At 35.2% G+C, this 16,162-nt stretch overlaps 1 protein-coding gene across 4 annotated transcripts in view; it reads right to left on the reverse strand.

The window, feature by feature from the left end:
• LOC131035880 (splicing factor U2af large subunit B) overlaps positions 1-16,162 on the reverse strand; it is a 140,137-nt gene that overhangs the window by 80,473 nt on the left and 43,502 nt on the right. For 3 of the 4 annotated variants that reach the window (XM_057967632.2, XM_057967634.2, XM_057967633.2), the window contains exons 2-4: positions 9,100-9,320; positions 8,428-8,538; positions 7,941-8,008 (exon numbers count right to left, since the gene is read on the reverse strand). In XM_057967632.2, coding sequence (XP_057823615.2) covers positions 7,941-8,008; positions 8,428-8,538; positions 9,100-9,320 — 400 coding nt within the window. Of the gene's footprint in view, positions 1-7,940; positions 8,009-8,427; positions 8,539-9,099; positions 9,321-9,704; positions 9,815-10,007; positions 10,089-10,337; positions 10,408-16,162 lie in introns of all 4 variants that reach the window. The other variant, XM_057967635.2, reaches the window with a different exon arrangement.

A 16,162-nucleotide genomic window follows, 5' to 3' on the forward strand; every position in this document is an offset into this window, starting at 1 on the left:
TCTTCATCTGCTCTAAATCTTCCCTTTTTGTCTTCTCCAAATTGAATTATATTGCATGGTGGTTCATGATGTTCTTACCATATCTTATCTCCTTTGATATCAAATCATATGCCTCTCCAAAAGAATGTGATCCTTCACAAAGGAGGTCAGCCATAATACAAGGTAATAATTTTCTTTTGAATCCCAATGTAGATGCCATAAATTGCAGGTCGTCCAATAATTAGAACTGATTAATTTATTTAACTTGTTTTGCATAAACATGGGCACCAAAGTAAAAGGAGTCAGCCAGGCATAGATATTGTAAAGAGAGTCTGTCATTCTGATTATGATATTTATTCTTCAACAGCAGGTTGGCCAGCATTTTCATAAAAATCAATTTAAATTTGTTATGATGGACACCAATAAGAAAGGGAGTCAGACAGCATACATTTAAATCTGTCTTGCCTACAGGAAGAGAGTCCGCCTAAATGTTTTATGCAAATATATTAGATGATTGCTGCCTTAGATATCATAAACTTCTTGTTATTCCTGATCGCTGCCACTTCACATAATTGCTACTTATTTTATGATATTAATAAGGTGTCGCCTTCCATCAAACGATCTCATTAACTTGACACCAATGACAATATTTCCAACAATCACAAGTCTGGAAAACCTCACAAAATGATACTTGATGATTACTTGTTTTCTTCACTGTCCAGAAAACAACTTTTGATTGGCGGAATGACATAGTCAGTATACAATGCCTTGATTATGTTTTATCAATATAGTTGCATCTGACTATGTAGTAATTGTTTGTCAACTTCTGGGTAGTTGAAGGAGTCATTTGATAGACAGTTGCATCCTGCTTGACAATCACTGGACTCTTTAAATAAACTTTTTGTGGCTATGGAAAGTTGCCAATCCTTGGCTAATCATCTTTGTTCTACTTCCATAATAATTTCATGTGTGAATAAAGGTATATTTGAATGATTAGCTCTACCAAAACGAAAAGTAAACATAAATCACCAATTAGATGTTGCAATTATGGAAGAGATTGCTTTCACCCATTTGGAAAAATAATTAGTGGCTACAAGGATCCATTTATATCCATTGCTCGATATTTCAACAAACTCTAACAAAATTAATTCCCCACTATTTGAATGGATCTTTCACTAAGATGGGTGTTAAGGGGAAAGCAACTATGAATTTCATCTTGTCAAAGAACTTTTGGTAAGCATCACATCTCCTAACCAATTAGGCCACATCCTTAAACAATGTTGGCCACCCATACACTCTTGTATTACCTTGTGTACTAGTCTTTGTCATGAAATGTCCACCACAAAGCCCTTCACAACACTCATTGATAACTTTGATAGATTGCTTTTGAGTCAAGCATTTAAGTAGCAACCCATTAGGGATTCTCCACGTCAATTCACCTTGTACAAGCACATTACTTAGGTTACCATTACCTCAATGTTTGAAATTTTCATTTTCCCGCCTTAAGTCTAAAATCTTGGTTCATATGTCGCTCTTTATCCCGATTTGTTTACTTAGCATTGCTAAGCCTTGTTTGCAGTCGAACATTTGTCGAATCCTTGTAACCAGTTGGCAAATACCAAATTTTCAAACCTTTTCTTTTGGTTCAAAAGTTCAAGAAATTCCTAACCGCCCGACCATCCTTAAAGCGTATGTTTTTGTTGTCTTTCTTTGTAGTGTAAGAGTCTTTGTAGTCGGTCGGTCGAGAGATATTGGAACCTATGTACCCTTCACTAGCATGGTAAAAAAGTTCAAAATATCACCGACCATTTGACTCTATGAGATTTCTCGCTTTTTGAAGCGCAATCTTTTCAGAGATTTAGAAAGTAATACTCCTTAATGACATATTAGGTGGTGAAAGGCATGTGAAATTGATGGCACGATTTTTGAAGATGGATGATATTACTCCTTGCCACCAAAATTTCTTATGCTATGAGTCTCAAATCTTAGTGCCTCCAATGCCACATGTTATAGAAGATGGTTTAGAAGATGTTAAGGACACATAACTGGGTGACGTTAGCCTTCCTAGGATCCTCAAAAGAATGCAACAAGATTCTCTCTCTCCAATTTGTAAAAAGATTGTTGAGAGTGGGCTTATTACAGCTAGAGGTTTTCCACCTGTCGTCCCATGCCTTGAGCTCATAGTTTCCTACACCAACCATTACTACCCTGATTTGCAAGAAATTTGAGCTATTGACGGCTCCGTTATTGCTAGGGTTGACCCTGAGACCATCTCCCAAGTGCTGAAATTGTCAAAAAGAGAAAAATTTAAGGACTTCTCCATAGACTCGGGCTAGAAATATTTTCATGATAAAGAAGACTAGTGCTTGAACCACATTGCTGGAGGGTGGCTCAAAGCGAAAAGAAAGGGTAAATCCAAGCTTCCCTCACACCTAAAGAGGGATTATTTTAAAGAAGAAATTGCTGACGCAATTGCCCTATTGCACCATGTCGTCAGGAGTGCTGAATTTGAAGAGTTCCACAGTTGGATGTGTCAGCTCTTTTTAATAATTTGTGGTGAAAATCAACATATCGACTGGGCTAAACTGATAAGCGAACACTTGCATGAGCAGCTATCAAGTTATAGGCGGAGGGTCTCGTTTCATATGTGCTCTTTGTTAATTTATATTCTTGCTAACAAAGAAGCTACCTGGCAAGGATTGAAAACCCTAGACTCTCCTATTGCTGACAAGACCATGTTTGAAATTTTCCCACAATTGCAGAGAAGAAAAGGATTAAAGAATTTTAGGTGTTAATGATGCTTTCCCATAGGTTGTAATTAAAAGAATTTAAGGGTTCCCTGAGAGAAGGATTTCCTCGGAGGCTGCAGCCCTGGTGACAAAATATGGAAGTGATTTTCTTTAGTTTGACATATTTTCTTACTTAAGAATTGGGGGTTATGAAAACGCCTTGTTAAAAATGACAAGATATGTTTCAAGTTACTTGTTGTTTCTAGAGGTTTGTCAGCAAATGGCAAAAGTTAATGTTAAATATTTAGATAACATGAAAAAGAAAGGATATTCTTTCCCTATTTCTCTCACTGAACACAAATGTAAAAGCAACGAAGCAGCAAAAAATGCAGGGAGAATTATGGCCAGATCTAAGTTTGAATCTTTGTTTTCAAGACCACACTTTGACAATAACGGTTCTTAAAGCCCATTTCCATGGAGGTAGTGTGTATATACATCAGCCTCAACTGGAAGATTTTTGGGAAGATTGTGTTGACAAAAGGAAAGTGAGGAGAAGGGACTGGATGAGATTAACTATAGGGCAAATCAAAGCTTTCAATCTGCCACTTTCAGTTCTCGAGGAATGTATAGACGACGGCTCCGAATTGATTGATGGAGCATATTAAAATATTGCTCTCAATCCTCTTCCTCAGATCCAGTGATTTGATAAGGAAATCACAGACATTGTGGACAGAACTTCCCATGTTCTTGAAAGTACAAAGAAATGGATTGAAAAGAAAACCAAGGGGCACACTAGTCCTTCTTCAGCAAAGGGAACTCCTAGTAATGAACAGAGTACATCTCAGGGCTCCAACATTTCAAAGGTTCCAGTGGGCACAAGCCCTACTACTCAAAGAGCTAATGCCCAATCCAGAGGAGATGGAGAGCCACCTAAAGATAGCAAAAAAATGAAGGTTGTGTGTTAAGGGGATTCACCGGTATCTCCTAAGAGAAAGATAAACCAAGGAACTAACTAGTGTTCCTGTTCCCCAAAATTCTGATAAAGTGTCAACTCTTGCTGTTACCACCCCAGATAATGATTCTTTAATCTTCAGCCAAATTGTCGAAGATAATATTTCTAATGCTTTCTTTGTTAATTCTGATCTCTCTTTGCTCGGTGATTCTATACCACCTAATTCTTCATTCCTGCCACCAAATAATGCCATTGCTAACATCCAACCCAATTCCTCCACGATTGCCTCCCCCCCCCCTTGGTTGAAGAAGGTTAAAAGAGATACACTCCGATGGCATATGCAGAAGTGGACACAGTGGCCAAGTTGCTCCAAGGTATCCCCAAACCCAAAAAGGCTAGAAGGATGTCATGGATGGTTGCTGACCCAAATTTCGGACAAAGGTTTCTCGAGATTGCTGACCCCATTGGAGATAAAGAAGATCACAAAGTCACAGGAAACAAGACTTCACTCTACGCAGAGTGGATATGGGTCCTGCAACTTTGGAGGGGGATATTTATCATGCAAAATTCTCAATAAGCATGCTTTCAAAGAGAGTTAAAGTCGAGGAGCAAAAGAATATAGGCTTACAGAAGTAGGTAAATTCTTTAACTTCTTTTATTCTGTCCATTTTACAAGTAGAAATCAACCTGTTGGTCAAGTTCCAAGTCTTCCAGTGGACGTAATGATCCCAATAAATTGAAGCAGATTAAGAGAAGCCAATCTCTCACTAAGGCAGTGGACAAATGGACCAGTAAGCTTATGCTTGATGGGATCATGTATATTGAAGAATCTGCGAATATTTTTGAAAAAATCTCTGAGAAGATGAAAACATGGAATGCCGATTTGCAGAATATTAAAAAGGAAAGGAATAACCTGACTTTGATTTTCAATGAATTAAAAGAAATTTCAAAAATGCATTCGGTTATTAAGAGAATGAATCGGCACTGTGGGTGGATACGCTTGAATGAAAGTTCTCCCTACTTGAAGAGCTAGATACAGAAATAAGGACAGCCTTGGCACAGTGCCTCTCTGACCTAAAAGATTTGAAACGTGACCTTTCAATTATGGAAGTAAGCATCATTGAAGAGGATGGGAAGACATTGAGGAAAAGCATTGACATATTACGAAATTTCAAAACAAGGCTTGAAAAAGAACTGCTTTCAAAAGCAGTAAGTGAAAAAGCTTTAGAAGCTTTGGGGAACATAGCTTTTTACCTACCCACCTTGAGGAATAATGTTAATGACATGCACCCGAGATTGGTCAAGTCAGATCGAGAAATAAACGAGCACAAGCTAAGGGTCAATATTACCAATGGCCCAAATTCTAAACAATTGGCTTCGATCATCTCCAAGTACAGGACCTATAGGACGAGGGTACGAGCACAAGAAGCTCAAGGGAACGTGGCAGCACACGAGGGACCAAGAGGAGAGCAAGGAGTGGGATATGAGTAAACAATCCTCATAAATTAGTCTTTGTTTCAAGCTTTTCATATTTCTCTTTTAAGTTGAAAGCAAAAACTATGGGCTCTATAGGACCATTTATATTTTATTTTAAGTAACTTTTAATTTCCTCTTTCAAAATGGTCGTCCTCAAGATACCATTATCTCAAATTAGTTTGATACTATATATTCTGAATGGATGTTAATGATCGAGGACTTTTTTTTAGGGATGCTTAAAATTTTGGATATATATCAATATAAGTTATCTTGTTACAGTTTCAGGAATCATAGACTGTGTTATGGCGAATGAATGATTTATTCTTTCTAAGTTGAATATATCACGGTTGGATAGCTTTCTCTGATATTTATTGGATAGTTTGGAAATTGTTTCTGTGCATTGTTGTGGATGATTTATCTTTTAATAAGTGTTGCAGTAATGTCTATCTTAAATGCAGTAAATTTCATTGGTATTGTGTAGAATCTTTGTATTCTACTCTTTAAAAATTAAGTTTTGATCATTACCCTTTTAAAGCTTTCTGGTTAAAAGCTCCGCCTTATTTGTGTTCTTCTTAAAAGAATATGTGGTTGTTATTCATTGTATATTATTAGAAGGTAGCTGCACCTTTGTAAAATAAGCAGAGAACAGATATGAAGCATCATTGTATCTGACTCAACTGGTAGTTACATTTGTCATTTGTATGGGCAAAAAGAATATAGAGTTAAATGACAAATCTGTAAACTAACAGTTACCAACTTTAGTGTCCTTTGCTGATTATCATTCAATCATAGAGGACAACTGAAATTTTCCAAATAGAAAACTATACCTTTATATCATAGGTCATTCTTCAACAAACAAAGAAGGGGTGCAAGATCAATGCTAACATCATTTACTTTAGTTGCTTCCAAGTTAACATCAGCCATGAGTTCAGTTAATCCTTGGCCTCTAACAAATCTCCCTTTGCACCTCCCTATAGTGGTCCTACATCTTATTCCACTTGCATCTCTTGCAAAAAGCTTCTTGCTGAACAAAGATGTTCTCCACAACAATATGAGCCATGTAAGCCATGGTTCTTTCTCCTCTTAAGATAGGATCTAAAACTTTTAACAGCCTTAACAAGAGCGTACACGTGTTTTCCATGATGCAATAAATCAACGTAGCATTTTGCAATGACTAGCTAAATAAGGAAATAGGCTACTCATACTCATTGCATTTTTCTAAAGTAAAACACTGGCAATAGTGTAGAAGGAAGTAAAAGTGAACAGATGAAAAGAACTTGAATAATCAGAACTTGCCAAGACTAGTGCATGCTTGAGCATATTTTTTATCTCTAAAAAAGAACCACTTGATTCTTGATACTAGCTAATTGATTGTCTCTTCCTAAACATGTTTGAAATTGCTTGTCGTCTCTATAAAGTTAAGAACAAACCTCTTAGCAAAATTGATCTGCCCAAAACAGGATTGCATTGCTTTGACTATTTTGAGCTGTAGGATGACATTTATTGTTCTTATTCTTTAAGGGTCAACCCTCACCCCTTAGACACTATATGTTCAAGGAGCTTACCCTCTTCTACACCAAATAAGCATTTTTTAGGATCTAAGAAAATCCCATATTCCAAGAATTGTTTGAAGATTAACTCCAAGTGTTCGCAATCATGATTTTTATCTTTGGAGTAAATAGTTAAGTCACAATGATAAATCACCATGATTTGATTTATCAAACCCACAAAGGCAGCATGCATTGCTCTTTGGAAAGTGGCTCCTGCATTTTTTAGCACAAATGGCATCCTCACATAAACAAAGGTACCCCAAGTAGCTGTAAACGTTGTCTCGTGTTGCTTGGACTCCTTGACCACAACCTACTTATATCCAGGGAAGCTATCCATCATTGATATCAATTTCTAACGTGCCACCAATTTGCAAAAAATGGTCCATATTATCTATCTCTGAGTCACAATATCTGCATCAATGGAGAATGTTCCAAATACTTGAGAAGGATTCTGTTGCATTATTGATTGTACTGTCATGTAACCTGGAGTTCTTTTATAAAAAAATATTGTACCTATTGGCTTCCGAAGGGAAGGAAAACCTTAACTTCCTCTTTGTTATTTCCATAGCTATTGACTTTTACAACACCAATAGAGGACAACACTATTTTTTGTCCCATCAGGGCCCACTTCATAACTTTATTGATCTATGTTTAATTGATCAGCTTAGTCTTTTTTTGACCCCTTGGGGTCTCTGGCTGATTTGGACTCTTTATTTCCCATGCAAACTCTAATTTACAGCCCCATACTCCTGGCATTTTAATTAACAGTCCAGGTAAGTTATATTTGACTTGTTAATGTTACAAATTGGGGCTACAACAATGAATATATTTATGGTGCTTATCTGTAATATTATATACTTCACACTTGAGAGCAAAGATATAATAGATCGGATAAGATGTACAATTGAGATTAATAGACCACCTGGCCAAACAAATGCAGGTTATAATGGCCATACACCAATTTTTTGCACACTTGAAAATTGGTTACGATTCCAAAAAAAGTACAAATTTAAGAATTATACATGGAAGATAAAGAATTAATCATTCAAACTTATGATGGACTACACGATATCCAATCATATCCATTAAAGTAGAAGCAATATTGCACAAATAAATATATAACTATGGATGGCCAGTAAGATTATCAACATAAAAATCATGTATGCAAGTTCTCAGAAGAATGTATTACACTAAAAGATAATCTACCAGACAAAATTAAGGATATCCAATTCAAGAAGACATATATATACAAACCTGCAACATTAGCACCTGCCATCACTGCTGCACCAGGGGGTGCCATGTCAAAACCACTAACTCGTTTGCTGCAATTACATATGAAATGAATTATAAGGAAATTTTAGAAATGGCTTGTTTAAGATGGGAATGGGTAACTAAAGACAACTACGATCTAGCTCAAATGGTACTATTATTTAGATTATTCACCAGCAATTTGCATTACTACGATATAGATAATTGTGGTAGATTAAATCTTGGTCAAACATTACCGACACAAAATAAGGTGCATAAGGTTTTGCATGTAATATTAAATATCTTTCAATGAGTTACCTCCATAGAAAACATATTAATTTATTAAATAACCTATTGGTTCTGAAACATAAACAAAGATTGAGAGATGCAACATGGCATGACATGAACTACACAATTTCAATTCAGAAAGAGATACGAGGTCAAAAGTCCAAATAATGAAGGGAACACTTCGTATAATGGATGGTCTACATACCTTTTCGAGCGTGACCTGGAACGAGACCTAGAGCGATCCCTTGAACTCCTTGAGTGTGAATGCGACTGGTGACTATGTCTCCTCTCACTGTCATAATCATAATCTTGGTGCCTGAATTTGGTAAGAGAAAAACAATAGTTAAATACTTTAGGAATTATGATCCATTTCTGAAGCAATCCTCCATGAGATTTATACTCAAGTGTATACACAGGAATATTCAACGTTTCAGAAATACACTCAAGTGCATGATGCAAAAACTTTGAAAAGCCTCCAAAAGTGAGTTTCAAAAGTATTTAGCATATTTAATTTTGGTCTAGAAAATACCATGCATAAAGATGCATAAATACAAGTCCAATGACATAAATGATAAAACAAAAATGCAATATATTATCTTATAAAAAGAAGCAGCTTTCTGCAAAGTCCTTAAAATATGATACTAATAAAAAGTTCAGAAAAAATTAAAACAAATTGATTGCCTGCAAATCACATAAAGACTAAGCTAAACCATACATAGAAGACAATGTTCAGAATACCATAAAGAGACATTATAGTACATCTATATTTTATTGCAATATAATGAATTCTTGGAGAGGCATTGGAGAGTATCCAATCATCAACTGCTCTAAAGTAGACTATATGTCAATAGATAAAATGGTGGCAAGTGGAAGTCACCTATCATAATCACGACTTCTGTGCCGCTCACGATCTCTGTCTCTGTCTCTGTCTCTATTCCTGTCCCTGTCCCTATCCCTATCCTTGTCTCGCCGACTTCTATCATCTCTCTCACCCCTATCCCTATGATGATCTTGATGATGATGATCCTTTTCCCTTTCCTTGTCACGGTGGCTGTCTCTGCTTTTTCTCCTATCTCTTTCAGAGACATGTGAATCATGCTGCATAGAAAACTTAAGTTTAAGCTCGAGTAAAATTTCACAATGAAAGAATTAGAACACAACTATAAGAAGATTGATTTTCTTCACATATCCTAAATGGGATTAGTTAACATCATCTACAAAAGAAATCATACTAAAATCCACGGGCAGCTCAAAATGCTAAAGTAAACAAATGCAATGTAGGAAAATTTAAGTGGAGAATCAAGTACATCCCGAATCAAAAGCAATTTTAAGCCTTCAAAATGTTCTAAGACAGTAAAAATGAGTAGAAAACATAAGTATACAATGTTGGCAAATCTTTACCAGTATATGACCTGACAAATTCCCTACAAGAGAATTTCAGTTCAAGTTGCAACAAAATTAAACTAAGGATAAAAGATATACCTGACTAGCACACACCCATCCAAAAGACTCGAGATGTCAATCCCAAACTATGGGCATAAGAAGTAAGAACATCTCAGAGCCTTTGATACCTTCCCATGCTAAAGATAGATCTGTGCAAGTGGCAGTTACAACAGTAGTAGAATTTCGAATAAGTAAAAACATTTCATTAATCTATATCCATCCAAGCATAAAATGTGTACGAAGTTGCCTTTCCTTGCATTGTTCAATTATACACATTTAGGTTATATGTTGAGACACAACTACTAGGAGAACAATTAATAAGCGTTGAGAACTTATGCATACCAAACTTATGACGAAGTCCATAAGACACCTGGTTGTTTAAGGATTGCTTTCCTTATTTCTATTCATACACAATCACATAAACTGTCAAGACATAATGCCTACGTGAGCAAGTGCGAAGTGCTGGGAATATTGTCAAACCAACCTAGCAATCAAGTCTTTAACTCACACTGAGAAGCTGTTAAGTATCATGAGTATAAACCAGTCTCTAATTTCAAGTATCAATTTTTCCCATTGGTACAAGTATAATCAATTGTCATGAATATCTTACAAATACAAAACAGAACATGATAGTGAAATCTTTTATAACTCATAATAATCATGATAAATCACCTCTCAGCCAAGTGTAATTTTTTCCTCTGACCACTGGCATGATTCCCCAGAATTCCACTTTTTCCTCTAACTGCAAGGACAATACCTGAAGCTGCTTTAATTACAAATAAACTACTGTTTTTCGTCCAGTGTTTTCAGTATGCCTATAAAATAAATACTTGTTTTTCAAATTTTCCATCAAAACCATGTTTTTTAAATTTTACATTACAGATTTGGATATTATCTAAGTAACCAAGCATTGAACAGATTAGAGTGCACTCAAGCACATTCATTCTTCAGTGCATATCAATCCCATTCACATTTATTTAGGGCCTAATTACTGCTCAATGGCCTTCCGCCCACAAATTTTGAAAGGTTTGAAGCTTGGTTAAAAGCAATTAAATAATGAAAAAGGGCATGCACCATGAGGGTCCATGTGGCTTCAACGGATCTAATCTGCTTGTGGTGATCGGGGCTCCATCCCTCAGCCCTATTCTGTTTCATGACAGGGAACATGCTAGAGGTGATCCAAGAGAAGCTACAGCAAAATTAAAAGCTCTTTCTAGCTATAGTGGATGAAAAAGCAGTGTTTTTTCCTGTACTCAGCATGAAATTAAATAACGTGCATATCTTTCTCTGTTTTTATGATTTGTTTTGCATTTTCAATTACCAATTTTTTCCCAATTAGTTAAAATTATATCTTTTGATTTCCCAAGGCAATCCTGAGAAATATTTTTGCTACTATTCAACAAATTTGTTTTTTCAGATTAATCTTCGGATTTTGTATTTGATAAGCAAAGTATTGCAATTCTACATGTTTCTATATGCAATTGCTTCTTTAAACATTTCTGAGTCTTAAAACAGCAGCAATTCTTACTGATCTTAAGCACAAATTTGTGTGACAATCTTATCCACATATAATATCTTTTTCCCTCTCTACAAAGTCCCAAACCTACCAACCATAGATTTAAAATTTTCATCTAAGTTACCAGGTTCTTCCCTGCAGGCCTGGGTTCTGATCCTGGTTCACCCCAAGTATTGGTCCAGTCCTGGTACGTCCCTGGGTTCGCCCAGGTGCCCGGGTTCTCTGTGAGTTCAGCTAACCCATGGAGAACCCAGGCGCCCGGGTAGTACCCTAGGCAAACCCAGGGATGTACAAGGAGCCTAGACACAAACCAAGATCAAAATCTGCTCACATTCCAATCTGATCTGTATTATCATTAACAAAAGTTTTAACATGATTACAATCAATATTAAGCATTTTTTTTTCTGTTGTTTGAGTACTTTGCTTAGAGGATATAAGTAAACATCAAAATATGAATCTATTAAAGTGCCAGTATTTTTTAAAGCAATTACAGAATATCAAATTAATTAACTGACAGAAGCTCCTGGCTGAAGAAATCATATGCATAAATTACTTCTTATGAGAAACGTTGCATCTTTCAGAACATACACTGTTAATGACCATAGTAACTTTCTCATGCTTAAATTTTTTATTTGCAACTTCATTTAGGCTTAGGATTGTGTTTTTCACATATGAACATTACATCATAACACATAATTCACAGTAGATTGAACAAGAAGCAATAGACATCATTAATGAAAGCAAGGAACAGCTATTTATGGATGCAGATGAACAATTTTGTTAGTTTAGATTTGTTCATATATCTGGTCTTGGTATAACAAATTTATAATTCATAATGATCAGTATTTATTAGAGCAGTTAAACAGATATATATACCATCTAAATTATGGTTCTAACGAGGTTGTTGGCATGATAATATTGGTTGTTGTTGCTAAGAAGGCATCATATTGGGATCTTGATACAAGTTCCCATAAGCATATTGGCCACAAGGATAGTTATGTGTCCTAGAAACAACAAGCCAGCAGTCGACATGTTTTGGTGGGCAATGTGCCTATGCTTAATGTGGGACAGTGAAGTTCAAGAAAATCTTCTTCAACGATATTTAGAATGCTTCTTGAATGGAAAAGAATTTTTTATGAATGTGACAACTTTCTTTACAGGCTATAAGATTGAGTCAATGAAAAATAGATGTTGGATTAAACATCCAAGGAACAAATTCTTTGTTGTTGCAACTAGTAGTACTTCAAAGGATAACTGGTAAATTTTTCACAGATTTGTGGTTGCGAGAATCAATCCCTGATTCTTTTGTTCGACAATGCTAATTGTTTGTGGCATGAGAGATTGGGACACTAATTGCTTTCTTAAAGAGGCATAATATGGTGCATAGTTTTCCACATGTCACTGCATCCAAGGCTGTGTATGAAAAGCAGCACAAGAAGCTCTTTGATAAGAACACTATGTGGATAGTAAAAACTGGAGTTGAAGCATAGTGCCTTCATGGGTCGACTACCTATAAATTGAAAGGGTGGTGCAAAGTATGTACAATCTTTTTTGTGAAAGAGCTAACTTAAGGTCATGAAGTTTTCGCTATCACTAAAGATAAGATTTTGGACTTCAGATCTATTTGGTGGTCTTAAATGGCTAAAACTCCGTGTTGGCATCTACTAAAGGCTGTTCTGTTTTTCATTGGCATGACAAAGGTTTTATATCTATTAATGGCATCCTTGAAACAGCAAAAAAGGACTTATAATGGTTAAAACATCTGAATTTGATGGCTCCTTCAGGATTGTTCATTGGAATGATAATATGTGGGATAATATCAGTTGGTTGGAGGGGAAGAATATTTTTGATGTCAATCATAAGTATTTACTATTTATACTCTTTATTGCCCTTTACTGGAGAACGGTTTAAAAGATTTAATATTATTTGGGATGTTCATGATCCTGATAATGTTTGGGCCAAGCAGTTTTAGAGGATTTGGTCTAACCTTACTGAGCCTAAAAAAAAATTTTTTAGACGGACAATGCTTGCTAATAAACTTAATGTCAGTGAGGTTATGTATGGTCCTAAGTCTAAATCTTGTTTGGTCTGTGGCAAAGCTGATTCTATCACCGATTTGTTTATATCATCCTTTTTCAATGTTCGTTTGGCAAATACTTTTTACCTATTTGGACTTATGTTGCCAATAAACCTAATACTAGGTTTAACATTCTATTTGGCAAAGCTTTCAGTTCCTCCCCTATGAATATTTTTTTCACAAGTTATTGTTTGTCATATCTTCAGAAGTTCTTTGGTTTATTTGGATTACTAGAAACAAGGATGCCTTTAATGGGTGTAAATGCATGCTCACTGGCTTTACACCAAGAGTCACCAATTGTTTGGTTGTCCATTCTGTTGCTATGAGGGTATTATGCAGTCCATTAATAACAATTCAGTTGTTCATCCTCATTTTTTTTCAGTGGGACAGGGTACCTGATGATTTTGTGTAAAATTGGGATGGTTAGCCAATTCAGAAAGATATTATTATTGTGAATACTTCAAATCAACAGTCCTAGGATTCTGGTACCATTCAGGTAGATTCCTTCGAAATTGTCTTAGCGGAAAATGATATATGTCCTATTGTTGCTTGTAATTTTGATGGTGATGTAGCCCCTTATTGTTGCTTGTAATGTTGATGGTGATGTAGCCCCTGATGATGTAGATGCCTCTTCTTTGATTCATGCTCTTGATGGTGACTGTTCTATTGCAGATTTTCTTCTTGATGCTGTTTCTGATGCTGGTGGAGGTGATCCTTCTTCTCCGGTTCATGCTCATGATGTTCATAGTAAGGGGAAAGATATTGTTGCAGATATTTCTGGGCAGTTTGATGTAAAGACTGCTCTTGAGCCTTATTCTGATAGTGACTCGGACATGGTTATTTCACCTTTACCAGTTATTCCTATTTGGATTTATCCTAAATCCTGGCTTTAAGATTGTGTTGATTTTAGAGTCAAATCTTCAGAGAAGGGTGTGAACTCCTTTATTGACAAGATGGATAAGAAATATGGTGATAGTTGATTGCTGTTGATACATGATATTTTTATATCATATGCTGTTATACTTGTCATATATGATATATTCCATGTAGTCCTTTGTATAGCCTGGTTTAAGTTATAATGTCTGGGTAGGCAGGTTTTGGTTTCTCACAACAGATGGGGTTATCTTTGTAACAGTCTCGTTTGATGTTTTGTATAGGCTGGGTGAAATTTTGTTAATCTTTGTACTCAGCTGCTCATAGGAGCTCTATCTGTAAACTTTCTCCAATCTTTTAAAAAATTATATTTAGTCTTAGTTAACAACTTCGATAGATTGACTTGAGTTTACTTTTTGAAAAAGAAAGATGCACTACTTTCAACCTTCAAGGTCTTTAAGGCAGGAGTAATCTAGCAAAAAGATCAAGGAGTTGCTGAAGACAATGGAACTGAGAATGTAAACAAGATGTTCACTAACTTCTTTGAGCAACATGACATCATGAGGAAATCAACGGTTCCACATAGTTTCAGCAAAATGTGGTAGCTGAGACTAAAAATTGAGCACTCATGGAGATGGTCAAGCATATGTTGGAATTAAAGAAGTTGCCTAAGGTTTATTAGGCAAAAGTCATGGACAAGCTTGTTATATTGTTAATCAAATGCCAACTGTTGGAAAAGCTGTGTTGTACACATTGAATAATGACATTAAAATGTTATTGTTAAGAAACTGTATTGTACACCTTTTCTAATGTCATGTCCCCTCCCTGATCGTCATATATACATAACACTTATTATTATAATAATTAATAACAAATGATTATTTGAAATTTATTTATTTATTGAATATTATTATTTAATTAATATTTATTACCAATAATATTCTTGAAATATTCAAATAAAATTAATATTATATTATTATAAACACAATTTATATGTTATAAATAATAAACATAATTTAAATATAATACCTTACACATATACATTGGTGATTGAAAGCAAGTGATTGTCAAACAAAAGACATGCTAACAACAACAAATGGTGTGATGCTACTTGGACCCGATGATTTGCATTCATTGCCAAGGAGGAACAATGATTTGCATTAGCTTAACTAATTAATTAGTTAGAAGCAAAGGAATGATATCAAACAATGGGTGCAAGAGTTGTGAGGAGACACCACTCTCCCATCAAATCTCTTTGCCGGATATTTAAGGGAATAGGTCGATTCAAGACAGAGGGCTATATATCACACCGTCTTAATTTGAAAGAGGCCAAAAACATTTAGAGACTTGTGATCGGGTGATAAGGCACCATGTGGGCCAATAGAAACCACCGATCAGAACAGAACTGAAATGTTATTAGGTTACGGGCAGTTTCGTCCTTGTTCTTGGTGGTATGCACGATGATGTGCTCGGTATGACTGCTTAAGATATGAAGCCCGACAATGTTCTTATGCATAGTGATATAAATATAGTAATAATAATAATATATTAAAATATAACAAATAATATATATATATAATAATCTGAGAATATATATATATATATGAGAATAAGTATCTGAGAATAAATATCTGAGAATAATAATCTGTGAATAAATATTTGAGAATAAGTTATTCTGAGAATCTGCAGTAATATAACATCTGAATAAATAACGTATAAAATATATATAAAGATATAATTATGTATATTAATAATAAATATTAGAATATAAATCAAATAGAATCCTTAAGTTAATATCAGAAAGAAGCTTATGTTTCTCTGTTATCACTGTTTGGATTCATGTTAAGATAGTTTGGACTCTTAATCAACTTAGTTTAAGCCATAAGTAATTGGAAATAGATTAATTATGATTGGAATAGACCAAATCCTAGTAGGGGACATTACATCTAATAACATTTAAGAATTGTTGCAATTTGTGGTCCTCATGCAATGGGGCACAACACTTGGATCTAACTTCTATGCAGTGTTCTA

The sequence above is a fragment of the Cryptomeria japonica genome, chromosome 8 (genome assembly GCF_030272615.1).
Source record: "Cryptomeria japonica chromosome 8, Sugi_1.0, whole genome shotgun sequence".
Classification (NCBI taxonomy): Eukaryota; Viridiplantae; Streptophyta; class Pinopsida; order Cupressales; family Cupressaceae; genus Cryptomeria; species Cryptomeria japonica.